General features: G+C 39.2%; 1 protein-coding gene across 4 annotated transcripts in view; it reads left to right on the top strand.

Annotated features, from left to right (window-relative positions):
* The first annotated feature begins 6,109 nt into the window (after positions 1–6,109).
* Positions 6,110–18,592, top strand: part of LOC149086558 (glutamine--fructose-6-phosphate aminotransferase [isomerizing] 2-like) — a 222,453-nt gene continuing 209,970 nt past the window's right edge. For 2 of the 4 annotated variants that reach the window (XM_089256034.1, XM_089256032.1), the window contains exon 1: positions 6,110–6,385. In XM_089256034.1, coding sequence (XP_089112160.1) covers positions 6,379–6,385 — 7 coding nt within the window. In that variant the 5' untranslated portion in view covers positions 6,110–6,378. The remainder of the gene's footprint in view (positions 6,386–18,592) is intronic. The other 2 variants (XM_089256033.1, XM_089256031.1) reach the window with 1 other exon arrangement.

The raw sequence follows: 18,592 nt of genomic DNA, 5'->3' as shown, positions 1-18,592 counted from the left end.
ATTAGTATGATATGCGGATACAAGTTCCCCCTCACCTTCCTCGCAAAGAATATGCTTTCATGCTTAGATTATTTTGAATTATTAAAAATGATCAATAAAAATTGACGATGTTATTCATCCTGGCATTTTTTGAAAAATAAAAACATATAAATGCTAGAGCACCAAACCGTGATATAATCCCATCATTTAAAATTTTTCAAAAAAAATTCCTATTTCGAGAGTACCGATTTCCATTATTTTAAAAATTTCGATCGCTCAAGCCGAATCAGGCACGGATCCGGGGGAAGGGGTGATCGCACCTCCCAAGAGCCGAACACTATGGAGAAAAAACTGTCCCGTGAAATACGGTACGACCTGGCTATCGCACACAATAAATCGTCCTCCCGTCACATTGCCCCGGATCCGTCATCCGGGATATTTTTTGTCATCTTTTTATATCGCTGTCATTGTACAGACTCGATAGAAGAATAGCCATGGACCCCACATCCTCGAGCAGGACCCCTAGGCTAGGATCTTTTTCATGCCCCCCACGGGTCCCTTTATGATGAATTTATGCGTGGAAATAACAAAAAATTATGGGAATCGTCCGCAGGGCACTAGGATTGGGGTCCGAAACAATTCTCATCACTTTATGGTTTTTTCTATACGCTATAAATTACCTATATCGGGGGGGGGGGGGGGGGGGCGTGAATAGTTTAGTCATGGGGCCCCACTATGTCATGTTGTTGAACATCGAGCATTGATTTCTGAGTCCCACGTGACTTTTATCCTCTCAAACGCAAAGGCGCAGAATGATTTAAAATTTAACCTTCCACAGGTACGAGTTTGACTACTTTCGTCGTAAAATTTGGGTCATATTTGTTTCCTGAAGCAGTTTTAATGTGAAAAGCGAAACTGGTATCTCCAGTGTTATCAGAAAAAGAAAAGATTGTTCTCATAATTCTATATATTTTCGAACACCCTGATAATGCCCTACATTCCTAAAGGAAAGGAAGTTTCAGGACATGAACTGTGAAAAAGAATTGATTTTTTTTTTCGAGAAAGTGATGATATTGTCTTGCCTCTTCGGGGGCACGCTGAAGCGCCGTAGCCAGAAATTTCTTACGGAGGGAGAGAACTGATGTTTCTGGGGGAGGATCGAAGAACAATAGACTTAACCATGTTATTCCTTAAAAATTTGCCATTTTCTAACATTTCGGGGACGTGGACATCCCTAGCATCCCCCTCTCGCTACGACCTTGGCACGCAGGATCGACTTTGGGGGTGCGGAGATACGAGAAATCACTCAAAGAAAACTTTTGGGTTACTAACCTTCATAAAGGGGTTTAAATTGACAGCAACTGATTGAAATATCATATGAACGTATTTCTCCTGATATTTAATTTTTTTATAACTGAAATATTTGAAAGTATTTTATTGCCTTAGAGGGACGGGACTACCTCTGAAGAATGTCACTGTGTTCCGATGACCAGGAGCTTACGCAGGACCTACTTTTTGGGATGATTGCGTACTTGTGGATTAGACAGAGGGTAGAGGGAATCTCTTCCACACACACAAAAAAATTTTGAGTTACTAACCTTCAATAAATTGTCTTTCGACATTTTTAATTTTTTTTAATTTGCTCGGGAAAAAGCATGGCTTAAGTTCAGGCCCACAACTAGAAACGGAAATCTACTCTGGCGGGGTTGGTATCCAAGGTGATAAAAAATAATTGTTAAAAACACATTGAAAAAAAATGCACAAAGTAAATTGTTTTGTCAATTTATTTCAATTTCAATTTATCCGGGAAAAGAGATTTCCCCTGTACCCCCTCCCTAAATTCTGGAGTTCTGCCAAGTGTTGCCAAATAAAACACTTTTTAAATATTAAATTTTTTCACACATGAAGAGACCAGGAGCGACCGGAACTTTCCTGCTGCCCGGGTACAAAGCTTGGCCGCCCCTAAAGACGATCCTGACGGGTAGCCTACAGGGGCTTTAGCATATCATCACAAATACCCTGGGATAAACCTGGTTCCTTTTTGTTCAAAGTTGCACATCATTATGGACGAAGTATACAACGAGGTGACTTCAACCCGTTAACAATCAAACGCAAGTTGAAAAAATTCATTCCAGGTGTGTTCCTGTTTTTTTATTTTCTCTTTTTTTCATCATCGTGGAGCTTCATTGAACTTATGTTCCATTCTTCCTCCCTATGAACTAAAGTTGTTTTTTTCTTTCCACGTTCTTTCTATACTCCTATTTAGTGATTCTCCACACCACATATAATGTATGCTTCTGCTATGTACACAGGGTGCATAGCTAACTCCCCCTTGGCCGCAAATTACTGGCGAACCGTTGATTCTAGAGTCATACTTCCATTAGAAAAAAAGACCAAAATAACGTGTGGACCTTAGATAAGTCATTCATATTTGAAGGGGTTGTATAGTTATTAAAGTCATCACGACAGGCAAGGAGATCATCGCTACCTGGAAGGCCAAGCTGAAGTTTTCCAGGCGGAGCTTCTGGCCATACTGGAAGCAGTCAAGGACGCAGCAATAAGAGGAGTCCCTGCACACATCAAGACGGACAGCCTTCACAGCCTACTGGCCCTCAGGAGCCCTATATCAGAACACGAAATGGTCAGGCGGGCCAGAAACATACTGATTAAACATCCAGAGATCCAACTTTCATGGGTCAAAGCCTACGAGGGCACCTGGGGCAACAAGGTAGCTGACCAAATGGCAAAAGCTGCCACCATAAACGGAACTGAATGGAACACGGTCAAGCTACCACACTCAGCGGCCAAAGCGATGCTAAGGGCGGACCTCCTCAGGAAGTGTGGCAAACTAGATGGGACAACCCGGAGGCCAACGGTCGCTCCACCCACGAGGTGCTGAAAACTGTGGGTCTGAAAAGTAGCAATTGGAAAAGGGAAGTGACAATGTTTATCACAGGACACGGGCCATTTTCGGCATATTTGAGGAGGTTCAAACTGATCCCGAATGACAAGTGCAGTTGTGGGTCGACGGGCTCTAAATGGCATTACGCTACAACCTGTGAACACACAAGGATTTTTCACCTCCAGGCTCCAGATGAACAATACGAGACCGCCTGGATCAAAGCAATCCTTGACAGACCTGAATCTACAAGGAAGCTGGTGGGAATGGTCAGATTCCTAAAAAATCACAAAGAAAAAGCCAAACTGGATGAAGATAACAATCCAGATGAGGAGACAACATCAGCAAACAGGGGCCAACTTGGACGATCTGCCAGACTGGTCAACAGACGAGTCGAATATGCAGAACAAGATCTCACCGACGAAGATGATGATGCGGGGAACCCGTAAGAGTCAAAATTCACAGCACTTCACGGAATGCTTCTCTCGGCAATGGCTGCAGAGGACCTATTTAATACATCTGTAGTATTTTTTTTTTTTGATGATGTGGCATATGTCTTTTGGCAAACTGCGGCTTTGACTGTCGCGCCCGCATGTGGCTCCTCGGGGGGGGGGGGGGGGGGGGGAGCGGACCGTTCGGGGGTGTGGGGGTTGCAGGAAGGGCGGGAATGGGTGTCGGCGGTCGGGTGGCTTCGTGCGTGGCCGGAAGTGGCGCGTCGGTTGGGGCCCTTGTTATACAAATACAAATACAAATACAACGCCACAACAGGCAAAATGCCCAACGAGGTGGCTGATGAAAAGATGCCCATAAAAATATGGTTGTCATATGTTTCAAAAATACAGCAACCCAATTAAAAATGCAATTAACACAAATTACAAACAATATATACACATGATAAGGCGAGGCGTACACATGATACATGCGAGGCGTCCGTGTTTTTCTTGGTGGGGGTGGTGTCCCCGTCCTGTGGAGGGTTCTCTCTCGTGTCCGCGGTGGAGGTTCGTGGGGATGGTCGGGAGTCTCCCTTCGCGGGGCGTGTTGGGGCGTTGTGGGCCGCGTCGGCGGGGCTGAGAGGGAATTGCGCCCGCGGTGCTGGCCCTGTCGAGCGGTGATGTGCCCTGGGATTGGGGGTTTGGGTGTGGGGGTGTGGTTGTGCTATTTGGTTGGCGGGATGTTGGTCCCGGCCGGCTTGAGTTTTTTTTCCGGCACGACCACGATCTTACGATCAATGAGCTTATATCGCAAAAGCGACAGAGCCTGGGCGTGCTCGGTTCTATACTAATACTAATAATATAGTTATTAAAATAAAAAAATAACTTTTTATACGGACACCCTGTGCCCAAAAACCCATTAAAAAGTTGTTTCTCTGTCTCTCCTGTGAGGAAACCAAAAAAAACGACAAATATTCCACGTTTCTAAGTGCAATGTTCACTGAGATATTCGAATTCAAAAACGGAGAAAAGATCTGGGAAAAAAACAGCATAAATGCGCGCATTTATGCTGTTTGGGTTTTTGTGCACAGGGTGCCCTTATATTAAAAATTAATTTTCCCCCCCTTGCAATATGAATGATTTATCTGAGGTCTACAGCTACACCACAAACGGGTGGACATACGGGGGGCGTCAAAGTCAAGTCGGAACCGACTGATAAAATGCATATGCGTATATATGAATTCAGCAATCATCATCGTGCCGCTTCGCTCACACTTTCAAGCCTATCACCGCCTATGGTCTACATGGTATTTGGATACTTTTTTAATTGGAGTATACCTCTAGCATCAACGGTTCGCCAGTAATTTTCGACAAGGGGAGTAAGCTACGCACCCTGTATATTGTATATATAGGGGAGGGAGAGAACACACACACACAGAGAGAGTGAGATAAAAAGAGAGAAAAAGGATGAGGGTGGAAGAGGTCTTTTTTATCTATATTATAATACTGTACTGTTTTTTTTTTCTCTCTCTCTCCCATTTATTTCTCCCCCCCCCCCTTCTTTGGGGTCATTCAAGTATTACGTCATCATTGATGGAGGGGAGGAGGGGGGTTTCCGATTTGCTGACTTTTGATGACAAGCGGGGGGAGGGGGGTTTGGATAATGCTTACGTCATCGACCACCCTTTAGGAAAATATGAGTTAGGATTCAGAGGGGCAGAGCTGATGACGAAATTTTGCTGACAAGAGGGGAGAGGGGGTCAGCGTTTTGCTGACTTTTGCAGACGGGGGGGGGGTCAAAAATGGTTTAAAATTTGCTTACGTATAATACTTGAACGATCTCTTTTCCTTCCTTCTTCCTTTTTCTAACATGCGCGAACAAGGCAACCCTTTTTGGAATTATCCCCGATACTGCAAGTAAAGATCATTCAAATTTGTTGCCAAAATTCTGTACGTGAAGAGGTAAACTTATTTCAATATCGTTTCTGGTGCTCCAGAGACTATACGAATTAAGCAGCCGAAACTTTCTTTTGAACGTTTAAAAAAAATTGGGTGGGAGGGAGCACATGCACACACTTACTTGCCCCTCGTGAGAATACATTCTAATTTATGGTATCTCGGGCCCTGCCTGCTCCCTGAAGTGTTCTCAATATTTTCGTCGTCAAGGTAGACTCAAAAGCGTGATGTCAAGGGAATTTTTAATAACTTCTACTACTTATAACCGTACATCCTCGTCTTATTACCCTGCCTGCGGAATTTCAAACGAATCGGTGCATGCCAGAACGTTTTGCATGCGTAAATGCGTGGCTTAACGTATTTATGATGTCGGAGTTGCGCTTGTTCCATGTTCTGCTGGTGTTGCTGTTTAACTTCTATATTTTTAAACGAAGATAGTGAATGCTTGAATTTTCATGGATCGTGTTGTTGGAGGTGTGCCTGCTCTCTGCAGAGGGTTTTTCAAATGGGAGGCCGGCTCGCATTGACTAAATAAATAGCGCTGAGTGACCGAGATTGAAGATTTGGTTCTCAATCCAAGTGGGAAACTCAGTCAGTGTGATGCCCTTAAGCTTCTGAAGACGACACCCATAGTGTGTCGAAATGCATTAGGAATTTTTTAATATTTCCCGATATTTGCCTTATTCATTGACGATTTTTTGAGTAATATTAGGTAATGTCATCTACTCTTCCGTAAAGTAACCTTATTAAACGTGTTTTCCTACGTCAGAGGGAGACATTTTCCCAAAAAGCAAACTTCATTAGCGTCGCCAGCTTTAAAAAGTTCGAATATTCCCTGCGCGGGTGAATACACGTACGAACACGCGCAAATATGTATACACATATTATTCCCGGCAGATGGATTCTCGCTCGCCAGAATGTGGCAATAGGTGGTCATAGTGCAGAAAACAACATACCATAACTGTGGTCGAACAGGTTTTTGACTGACGTATCGCGGTGTCTAGCGAGTTGCGGAGATATTTAATCCGAGCTAGTTTTTTGAACCGGTTTAAAGGCTTGCGGGTCGCCCTCCTTGCTTGACGTGCTGTCTTTTAAAGCTCTCCCTGCCTCAACATGTGCGGTAAGTGTCGTTTATATGTTGTTATCGTCAATTTATGAATTTCGGCTGCACGTATTATGGTCCACGTTCTTTGTTGTGAGCCCGTGTGTCCCCCCTTCACTCCCTAATTTGACCTTTTTTTTTAATTTCTCGAGACGATTCCGTGTATATTGTAGGCTTGGGAAAAAGAAATTAAAAGTCTAATGTGTTATGAACACATTCCGCTAATGTCATCTACAATCCGAGTCTGTGTGTTTTGTTTTTTGCTTGCAAAAAAAAAAAGCGGTGAATTATGCATGCGTATATTTTTTGTGCATGTGCTCACCGACATGTTCATGTTGAAATGTTTTGTATATTAACTTGTGTTGCGGTTCTTGGCCGAAGTTCAGCGTCCTCGATAACTCTGGACAATGTAATTAAGCGGACGGCCACTTCGACTTTGACCGTAACACTTATTACAATTGAAAAGTCGAGAAGGATCCCAATTACCAGAGGTGCTTTTAATCGATTTTGAAAAAGTAAGCGCATTAAAATGAAATAAAACATTGGGACAAACCGGGTCAACTATCCCCTTTGCATCAGCTTGTTTTCATTTGAGTTACTAAATGCTAATACCCTTATTTGGGGAGAACTACCCTGGGTGGCAAAATTCAAGCGGGGAGGTTGCATCATAAAATAGTGTTTGCCCCAGGTGGAAACAATCCTAGTTATGACCTTGCCCTTACTTACATTCCCTCAAATTAACCTCTAATATGCTTGTTTCGCCTTGTCTTTAAAAATAATTTTTCTTCTGGCAGCAGCTTTTCTTTTGAATACAGATTTAAACCTAGAATGATACCTATAAAAATTATATCTTTTACACCTATAGACACCATTCTCTAGGATTCTCATCTTTCAGACCTTATCGGATAAATTTCTAAAAAGCTGGTATAGAAAACTCCTTTCAAAAATCAAAATGTATACAATTATCTTCAGAAGTGTAACAACACTAATATTTTTGGTGTCTACAGATAGGTCTCACAAAGTCAAATTCATTAGTCAAATTTTTTAGTGTTTTCTGGTTTGAATACCAAGTACTGAAAAGTTAGTGTGACAACATTATTTAAACTATATACTTCTTGAGGTATAGCCTATACAACACGCAAGGCTGCAACTAGATATTTAGTCAGCCAGGATAAACACTCATTTTAATTCTCCGTGTAATGTACTAAGAGCAGTTAAAGGGTGAATTCGGCGCTCTCCTCTGGTTCAGCGCCTGGGGCACCGACCCTGAAAAACATGTTTTAATGTTTTCATTGTCTATGGCTAGATCTTGCTGATACAAATTCAATGGTATCTTATTCCATATCGATGTCTTCTGCTTTGCAGATCAGGTGCATCATTGGTGCATGTAGGGGGGAAGGGTTCTGAGGTTATACCTCTCCTTGTGCCAAGATTAGTGTTAACTTACAGTAAAAAACTTGACCCCCTGAAAATCTTGCTTATGTCTATGAGGTGCATGGTACACTTTCGTATGAAATCATGTGTGTGCGCGAGAAAATTTTCTACTTTTTAGAATATAAGGAAGGAGCCATTCATTACATCAGCAGATTTTCAGCCCTTATAACCCCCCCCCCCCTCCATATCAAAATTCCATCCAGCTCTTCCTCCTCCACTTATACCCCATATTAGGATCAGAGTCATGTGCAGGGGGGTCTTGTGTGCTCCCCAAGAATATGACTGTTCTGATAAAATATTGGAAGAAATAACCTTATTGATAAATGTTTTCATAATAGATTTCAGTTAATTTAGTGCTATTTCAAGGTTAATAACTCAATTTCTTGAAAATAAATTTTCATTGTGCCTTACCCCATAAGCTTTTTGTACCACCTCCAGAAGTCAATTTTGCATACACCCCTGATTGGATTGCTCTTGGAGCATATTCATAGTCTGACTACCACTGTCCTGAATTTTGTTATGCATGGGAATGATTTTTCACATGATTACAGACCAGGGATGCCGGAAGTCAAAAATGATTTGTGTTGATCAAAGTTTATGGGACATTTCGGTACGGGGTCATAACATATATTTCCTATTGACCATATGTCCTTTTTTGAACTAGAATGTCCTGTTTTTTATCCTCAATCTGTATTTGATTTCAGCGATGACTGGTAATTTAACTTACTTTTGTGGAAAAAGATTTTTGTCTCAGTAAAATATGGTAAATCTATGGATGTGTGCCTCAAGGTGAACAAAAAATTTAGAGTATTTTTTTTAATAAATTAAAATATTGACAGAAGTTGCATATAACATTTATATGCATTTTCTTTTTATTTCGGTTTGTTTTAAATTCTTTTTAAATGTTCTTTTTAAATTTCAAAAAAATTTAGTGGTGTTGTGGTGGGTTGGTAAGATACGGAGTTAGAGATGGGAAGAGTTCAGGGTGCATGAGTTCAAACCCACCCACCTCCAGATGTTAATACTAAGGGCTGTATTCACCGATATGGTTTAAACCTGTAGTTACAATTTTTGGATAAGAGATCAACATAGATTGGTTAAAACCCTGAATTTAACTAATCCGTGTCGATCTCTTATTAAAAAAATTGTGACTATAGCTTAAACCGTGTCGGTGAATACCGCCCTTAATCTCCTTCCGTAGCTTAGATGGTAGAGCACTCGTTTGGCAAGCGAGAGACCGGGGGTCGAGTCCCCGTTGGGGGCAGCGATGAATTTTCTTCCTTGTAATCTTCATCTCCACAAATAACTAGTCTTTCGATGAATCTTGTATTGACGAGAAGACATTTCTATATGTATAACACATTGCCTTTCAATTTTATTTGATTTATCAGACTGGTGTTTCAGACTATGAATATTATTATTAGTTCTGTTGTGGTGGGTTGGTAAGATACAGAGTTACAGATGGGAAGAGTTTCAGGGTACACGGGTTCAAACCCACCCACCTACAGAAAAATAAAATTTTGAAATATATGACAACCATATTTTTTATGGGCATCTTTTTATCAGCCATCTCATTGGGCATTTTGTCTGTTGTGGCGTTGTATTTGTTAGTGATTCACATTTTTTTCTGGGGGGGATACCCCGGTCTCTCCAACAAAGTTTGGTTCTGCACACGTCCCCGAGCCTGCGTACAGTATATGTAGACCTATTAATGTTTTTATACACTCAAATACACAAGTGTATACATATATATGAACAGGGCTTGACAAATCCAAAAAAAAAAAAAATTGTGTCAACAAAATACAAGTGCCAAGATTTTCCCCCCCACAAAATCCGTCAAAAATCATGTATTCTGACTTGTTCAGGACCCCTTCCATGCTGGCAGACAAGTCGATGTAACTATGGATAATTCTGTACTGTCCTCAGACTTCAATACAGTTATCATACATAAAAATATTAGGCGTCAAAGACAATTTCTTAGTCGCCATGGTGACCTAGTGCCTGGGATTTGTCAAGCCCTGTATTTTTCCATCAGATTATTTTGAACAAAAAGTTTTTGACAAAGAATTTTGGAATTTTTTGAACCTATATTTATAAATTACTATAGCATGAGGAAACATCGACGGGCCACGACAAAAAGCTTCGAGAACCAAATCTGGCCATTCGTTGAAGACCCCAGGCTTACAGGGGGTCTTGGCCAGGGGTCTTCAACGCTTGACCAGATTTGACCCTGGAAGCTTTTTGTCGTGACCCGCCGATGATTTTTAGAAAATGGTTGTCATTGAAAAACGATTAATTCTAGAATTGAAAGAAACAATTTTGGAATTAATTAAAAATTTCTGATGAAATGAATTCTAGAATAAATGAAAGAAGTAATTATATAATTTGCGAAATCAATAAGAAAAATAATTTCGTAGTTTCTGATAGAAATCATTTCACAATCAACAAAAGTATAATTGCATGGTTATTAAAAGACATACTTTCAAAAAATTTTAGAAGGAAAATAAATAAAATCAATTTTTTTTTCTTGGGGGGGGGGGGGGTTACTTTTTTTCTCTTGCAAAATAACACTATAATCTCGGCTTGAGGGGGGGGGGTTAGAACCCCAAACTCCATCCCTTTGCGTACGCCAATGTATATATAAAGAAAACCAGCAACTTTCAGCACCCCTAATGTTTTCTTCATGTCGACGCCTCTGTGCTGATATATAGGGAATAAAATGCTTGTCTATTATTCTACCACTTTCCCCCAAAATACATTTCTGGCTACGGCACTGACTTTAATAATATAATACCTTCTAATCACCAGATTTCTTTCTTCTCTGTTGTTACCGTACACCTTACGTTAATCTAAGGAACAATTCTTTTTCTTGGCACTCTTTTACCTCCCGTGAAGTTTAAAATTTTTCGTGTCCGGGTAAATCTGTCTCCCGTTATAATCCACCCCCGGATAATTGAGTTTCTATTGAACTTTTATTAAATTTTGTCACAAACGATACATATACAGTACACCGTAAGAACTGTTTCAATAAAAAAAAAGATTGTGTTAGCTATTGCAGTAGTTGTGATAGCGAATCAACTTAAATAGACATCATAGCTCCCCAAAGCAGAGGCATATGCAGGACCGACTTTTAAAGTGGGCATAAGGAATTTTTTTCAGAGATTTCGATTTACCAACCCTCAGAAAACATTTAAATTAATTTAAAGTGGTTTAAATAGCATATAAAAAGTATTTCTTTCGATATTTTAATTATGATAATATTTTCTTTTTCCAATTTTTTTTTATCAGCTTAGGGGGAAGCCCCTTAAACAACCCAATTCCTTCGTATGCATCTGCCCGAGGGCAATGTGATGTACAATCTGGGTACCACTGGTATTGCCCATTTGGCAAATTTGATTATACATAGTTAAAAAAAGTCAGCCTGCAGACAATCACTAACACGAAGTTAGTCATAAAAAAAGGAAAGTTCTGATAACTTGTTTATATAAAAGTGAACTTACATGAGGTGCGACCCGTTTCTTGATAAATGCCGATATGAAATTTCTTTGAGGAAAAAACTAAATTTTTCTTTCTGCTCTGCACGAGAACAATTCATGTTACAAATGATGCACGCTACTGGGCAGGGGAAGTCCAAACAAAATAAATGAACATGTTTTCAACTACAGTAATATAGGTTTTTTTGCTATACAGTCACCAAATATTTCCAAGAAAATAGGCAGGATATATGAGCAACAGTCACTAATCCCATACTGATCAGCGGCACTCTTTTTACTTTGTAGCATTGCAATACAGTTACTGAGTTCAAATATTCCATGACACCAATCTAGGGGTGGGTGTGTCACCTGCTGTGCAAGAAAGATACTTGTCACCAATTGGGTTTGGATGCATGCTTTTCTGTGCATGGATAGCAGTCGGCAAAAGACAGCAGCTGCAAGGCCATGGTGACAGGGGAACTGGGAGGTCCAGTTTTGCCTCCAACATGTTAGAAAAAGGCAAAGAAAAATCTATTGTTCTGTCACTTCAAACCTCTTCCGAAAGAATTTCTGGCAATGGCTCTGATAAGCTCCTTCAAATTGAATACTCATTGAATACTCATTGAATACTCATACTATTGTTCACTCATTTAAGAATTGAAATGTAAGGCTTCAGGATAGTAATTTTAAACCTATAAAATTTTGATTAAAATAAAATAGGCAAGCAAAAATTTTAAAATAGCCATCAAGAAAAAATCATTTATAAATAAAGGAAAAAAATTAGAACCTAAAATTAAGGATTTAGAAACTGACAAGAAAAAAATTATCACTTTTATAACCACATTATCAGGTGCCGTAGCCAGAAATTCTTTTCGTGAGGTGACAACCAAAGCGACAGAATAGAATTAACCCTATCGACGGCTCAGGGTCGAACACAAAACCTCTTTAAAAAAAGCTACTTATTTTCACAATCTTTTCAAAATGACCACAGGGTCACGTGATTCTAGAATGCTTTCCCCCCCAGTATGTGACAATGGATAATTGGCATGTATGATAAGCAGTCGAGAGGGGGCTGAACCGAAGTGACAGGCTGGTAACGCCCGGTGATTGACCCTTTCTTCCCAGAAATGTACTTTCTCCTTTCATTCTCCAAAGTTTTTCTATTTTCCGAACTAAATAGAAAACACATAAAAAAAAAGGTGGGATATACTCAAAATTTTAAACGAAATTATTGTAGCGTGTAGATGCTCAGCATTCTATGGTAAATAACTCTAATCAATATAACTATAATCAATATAGATTAGCTTTAACAGGCAATAAAATTTACTTGCTTTCGCTTGTGAAATATTGATATGATTAACTTAGTAACGAAATGTCAGAGCATACTAAAAAGAAATTACTAATCCATCCACTAGGTATTTAAAAATGTCCCAATATTTTCAAATTGAACACTCTAAATATTCTGAATCTCGAAGCATTCTATATATATGCCCCTTAATATTTTAATTGTATTTTTTAAATTTGCAAGTGTTGAAGTATGTTCTCGCGATTTTGAGGTTCACCTAAAATGTGAATTATTTTTAAAAATCAGTTTTTTCGTAAATAATGTGCGTTGATTAAATCGGTGTTGTTGGAATTACTACTATTCGAGGCAAGGCATTGTAACAACTGATATTTGTCAGTTGATACAAATCTATTCGAGCAAAACTACAGCTACTTCTTAACCTTGGAACATCATTAAATAATTAATTTATCAAAACTTTCTTTAAAACTTTCGGGTATAAAACTGCTTCCCAATGCTTTACTCACATTCTTTTTGAATATTCATTTCTTTTTTTCATGATATCTTATGATCATGGAGCTAATTTCAAAAATGAGCGTAGGTTTAGTGAGATTGAATACGCATATTAGATATACAGTCATTTGCATCGGAATATAATAAAAGAATTCTCTCTGAGATATATAAATTTGGTGCATTAAATCATCTAACAAAAAAAAAAAAAAACATGAAAACACACAAGTAACATACTGAGAAAAAGTTTAAATACACAAATACTCGAAGTAAATAAAGTCTCTGGAATTCAAAACGTGAAAGAAAGTTGTAACTAGAGCCCGGATTAGACGCTAAAACATGCATTGAAAATAAAGATGAATCTGCATTTTTAAAAATGTCGAAATATACCATGAAATAAAAATACCTGATCTTTTTCAAAAAATTAGAACACCCTAGAAATTTACGAGAGCAGATCATAAAGAGCAAGTTGGAAAGCTCAAATTAAGGGTATGGTTGTAATTTACATTTTCATCTTTCCACCTATGTGACTTGTTGCAGTAATAGCTTAGAAAGAGTCAAAATCACGATGGAAAATGAAATTTATTTCCCCATACCATACGTCTTCAACTTCTGGAATCAAAAGGTAGAGAGCCTAACGTTCACACCTCCATCCAGAAATGCCTTCTAATCCATTGGCCTCCTATTTTTTGTTTCCACTGAAGACTTCGTTTGAAGATGAAAAACGCAGATAGTATCAAGAATTCGCCAATGTGTATCAAACCTCATCGATATTTCGATGGTTTCGTGATATCTGATGATTGTACCTGATACTAATCTTATCAAGAGATTGCGGACGCGAGATAAAATAAATAAATTAATAAAAACTGATCAATCGCAAACCGCTATCGGAGAGCCGATAGCAAAGATGGGATTTATAGCTGAGGCTCGATGAGTGTCCGGCACAGACCAGAATAAATTGAATGTCTTGATGCATAAAATCCATGGCCAAGACCAAAGATAGCCACAGTACAATGTATTCGTACGATATCAGCACGCGTTCCCCCCCCCCCCCACACAGTCTTAGCAAATACATGCGTAATTCTGCGTTTTTCAGAAATTTCCCGTTTTTCTACCCGTATTGCAAACATTGAATGATTGTAGGTTTGCATACATAACAAGGAAAGACATGAAACACTTATTTGATCAAGTTGATGTAAATTTGCATGAAAATATTCATGTAATACAGTAATAGGTTTTAAGCCAAATGTTCTAATTTTCTCAAACAGCTTTCGGAGTGTTCCAATTTTTTGAAACAAAGAGGAAAATATTAATTTGTTATTTTACGACTCATTTAATCTACTTTATGAATTTTTTTTGCCACCGATATGCTCAAGATATGAAAGCTCATAGGATATGATCATGATAGAAAAGGAAAATGCAAATTACAACTGTACTTGCGCTACAACCTTGAACTGCGCTTTCTAACTTAAATATTTCATGAACTGCTCTCGTAAATTTCTGGGTGTTCTAATTTTTTTGGAAAGGATTTATATATGCAAAAAATTGAAACCATCGTCGAATAATCCCAAATTATGGCATCAAAAATGAAAAATGCACGCAAAATTGAAAAAAAAAATATGCATTTGAAAGAGATAAAAAATGAATTGGAATGTTCCAACAAATCAAAAAAAGAAGCAAAAACACTCGTATTATAATGCCGAAAAATGCATAAAATATAAAAATATGTGCCTTAAAAATGCGTTAATATGCCTGCCCTAAAGGCTCAGAATATGTAGGGGGGGGGGGGGTTATTGAAAAATATACATATAATTAAAATATATCTATATATTTATTTATATATGTATTTAAAGTACGGAAATTTCCCTAAAGAGAAAATACACAGAGGGGAAAAAAAGAAAAAGTCGTCCATTTCGGAATTCAGAAATAAGTCAAATGAAAAATATACTAAAAAAAGAAAACTCATTTATACTGCAAAAATATGAGTTTAAAAATTTCTAGAAATATGCCTTAAAATGAACAATAGTCAATGTTGAAATACTTTATTTAAAAAAAAATTGAGTTATCTGATTATATCGAGTGAAAAACTGAATGAGGGGAAGTCATTTTACTCGAGAATCGAGTAATAGTTTGGTATTTTTTTATTTTTGTTAAAAATGGCATGGAATCCAAGGAAATGACTGAATTAATTTAAAAAATAGCAGATCACATGGGTGGAGATATGGGGACGTGGCATGGGGTGCACTGCGCGCGTGCCCCCCCCCAACGTCAAAGGTTAAGTCGACTAGTCGAATGTATATGTGTATAGATATCATCACCACCTTGCCCCCACAGCAATACTGTGTCCCCCAGACTTCCAAGTTCATCTCTGCCTAAGGCAGATAATCTTATCACAAGAGAGATTTCTGCACATGTTCCAGGAAGTTTACATTCGTCAACTTTTTTTGGGGATCGCGAATCTTAACAAAGAAAACTATTAGTAACATCACAAAGGAGAAAAAACAGGACATTCCATCTTTGCATCAACCATTTAGACAAAAAAAAAGGGTTTGCCAACTTGGCTCGGTATTTATTTGATACAATAAACGTTCCTTTTCTGAGAAAAAGCGTTCACTAGTTCTCTTTCTTTCATTTTGGATTTATTTTTGTTGCACCATGGTCATTTTGTTCACACTTATCTGTTGTACCTATGTGGGTACTAGAAGAATAGCCAGTTTTAAGAAGTCTGATAAAACAGCTGTTGTATTGGCACACAATAGACAATTGAAAGTACAACAGAGATGAGATTTTTTTTAACTCAAGCACCTGTTATTTTGCTGTATTTACGAGTCTGAATTTACTGGTTCGCAAGTAAAATGACATGCACCGTGTATAAGAATATCTTAATACAAGGGGGGCTCTGCCTCCCTGCCGCTTTGGCTGCCAATCCCCCCTTCCTTTCCCAACATATCTTGTTTATGTCGTCCCATTTCATCAGCGTGATATGGAAAGGGACACGTGAAAGCATCAGCTTACTGAAGGAGCAAATTTTAAGATAAAGCAACAAAAAACAAATGTGATTCATCAAGTAACCCCGAAAAACTTCTCCTCGAGGGTCCCCAGACTCCAATTCGCTAAATTTTAGTGAGGGACCCAGACTGGATTCATCTCAGGCTTCCGCTGTTGCGAAATTCCATGGAAAATAATGATATTCATCCATGGCCCCCAAAATGAAACCTATCAATTTCCACATCGGCCCCCGACAGGCTCGTCATGGTGGGGGGGTTATATATATACATACATTCAGTATATGTTCTTTGCTCCCCCCCCCCCCCCCCCGGAAAAAGTTGAAATGACGGCCCTGGTTGCCGACCTCGAAGCTTTTCCGACGTCCACAGCTGCGAGTGCCACAAAAAATTTTCATTTGTATTAATTTTACCAACGAATAAAACCCATCGCCCCCAAAAAAATACGCCGGACCCAGAAAAGAATAAGATTCAACCAGGGCCCCCAAAATGAAACAGGGTCCCCGACTCGGAAGCTTATCGGGTATACCCCTGTGAGGGCCATGGCAAATATTCATTTGTATTCATTTTACCAAGGAATAAAATCCAGCGCCCCACGCAATCACTCCGGACCGAATTCCAGACTGGAAATATCTTCAGCTTCCGCTATCAGAAATTTTTCAGTTTCAAAGCAGCAAGAAAACAATGAGGTCCATCAAGGGCCTCGGGAAATTAAACCTTTTTAACTTCCCCATGAAGGTACATGTGCAATGTACCAAGACCCCGTATGTTGGGAGCACCGGTGATTTATGTATATTATACAATGTCGGCATGACCCCCACGGCAGGGCTGACAGGAGCTGGAACGATTCTTATCACTTTTTGATTTTTCACACTATAAATTAACCACAGAGGGACCCGTGAAAAGCTGGGTTGGGGCCCGCTATCTCTCCCATCCTAGGGGGTCCCTACTGTAGGAAGTGGGAGCCTCTCGGTACATACACATAAATTAGTCCCGATGGGGGATATGCAAGAGTTGGTCCCGATATGCAAGAGTTAAATGAAAACTTGAACCAAAATTGTAACAGACTTCCGTAACCCAAAAACGTAACAGATTTTCGTTACATAAAATCGTCACTAATTTCTGTTGCTGAAACAGGCCCTTTTCGAGTTTGGGATTTTATATTGTAGAGTAGATGATAATTAATTCAAAGCAAAAAAGATCGAAACCCCTTTAGAACGTTGTTCAACGGACGGCTTTTAAAACGACGTAACGTACCAACGAGAACGACGGGGGGCAAAGCATATGTACTCAATGTGTGTGTGTGTGTGTATATGTATATATACCATTTTTAGTGTATTTTCAAAAGCCGGGAGGGGCAATGCCCCCCCCCCCCCTCCAAATGACAGTCCTGCCAAGAGGTTAACGAAACCACGCTGGAGATTTTTTTTCCATGAGATGCTTCAATAATTTGGTGACAATTTCAGTTGAACATTAAATTACACAAGAATCATAGTACATAAAACAAATGATATATAGAACATTCGTTAAAAAATATACACGAAGACACCCTAACCCAGCGGTTCTTAAATTTTTTTTTCACTCACGGAGCCCTGTGGGCCTTTCATTTTAATTGATTTATCGTATTTTGTTTATTCATTTCATATTGCTCGACCGGTCGCAGAGTCCTGGAAAATGCATACGGAGCACCAGTTGAGAACCGCTGCCCCTAATCAAGCTACTAACGAGTGAATTAGCACAAATATAATTAGTAATAACTGGAGGAAGAACTAATAACTAGTTCTCTTAGCACAAGCTGTAGTTTTCTGCGTGGATTTGCTGGGTAGGGCCTCAGAAAAAATCACCTGGCCCAGGGGCCCATGATGCTCTTAAGAAGGCCCTGACTGTCATCCCATACATATCTGTAATTTTCTAATATTGCAGGGAAAAGTGGATCCCAAGTCCCCAATAGGTTTTCTCTCCTGGGATCCAGTTTTTCCGCGGTCCCACACCTAGAATTCAACAGGGAATTTCCCTGGAATCTGAACTCATTTCCCGGGATCCCGGAAGTAGAATAAGGTTGAAGCACATTAGATTTCTGTACTGAATTTTGACTTGACATGTCTAAGAAATTTTTATCACTATAGAAGCATGCATTTTATAAACTGTAATCATTGACGTACGCAAAGGGGGGGGGGGTTTGGGGCTCTAACCCGCACCCCCCCCCCCGAGCCAAGATTATAGTGTTATTTTGCAGGGAAAAAAAGTAAACCCCCTCCTCAGAAGGAAAAAAATCTGAACCCCCTTCCCCCCTCAAAAAAATTCTGCGTACGTCTATGACCAGGGTTGCTTGGTTTAAACCATGGTTTTGTTTTAACCAAGTGGTTTTTTTCAAAAAACCAAATAAAAGTTGCCTAAATATCATTTTTTTCCCTTGAAAAATATCATACTGGTTCATTATTAGCCAAAATGTTTCATTTTTACCACATTTTATATCCTTGGGGTACATTCTGATGGTATATCTTTAAATGACATAAGGTTT

This window comes from Pholcus phalangioides, unplaced genomic scaffold (assembly GCF_987345545.1).
Source record: "Pholcus phalangioides strain wild (caught in Gottingen) unplaced genomic scaffold, Ppha-v1.0 ptg000004l_1, whole genome shotgun sequence".
In the NCBI taxonomy this organism is placed as follows: Eukaryota; Metazoa; Arthropoda; class Arachnida; order Araneae; family Pholcidae; genus Pholcus; species Pholcus phalangioides.
The sequence above is the reverse complement of the archived record's forward strand: the minus strand, read 5'-3'. Positions and strand labels throughout refer to the sequence as shown.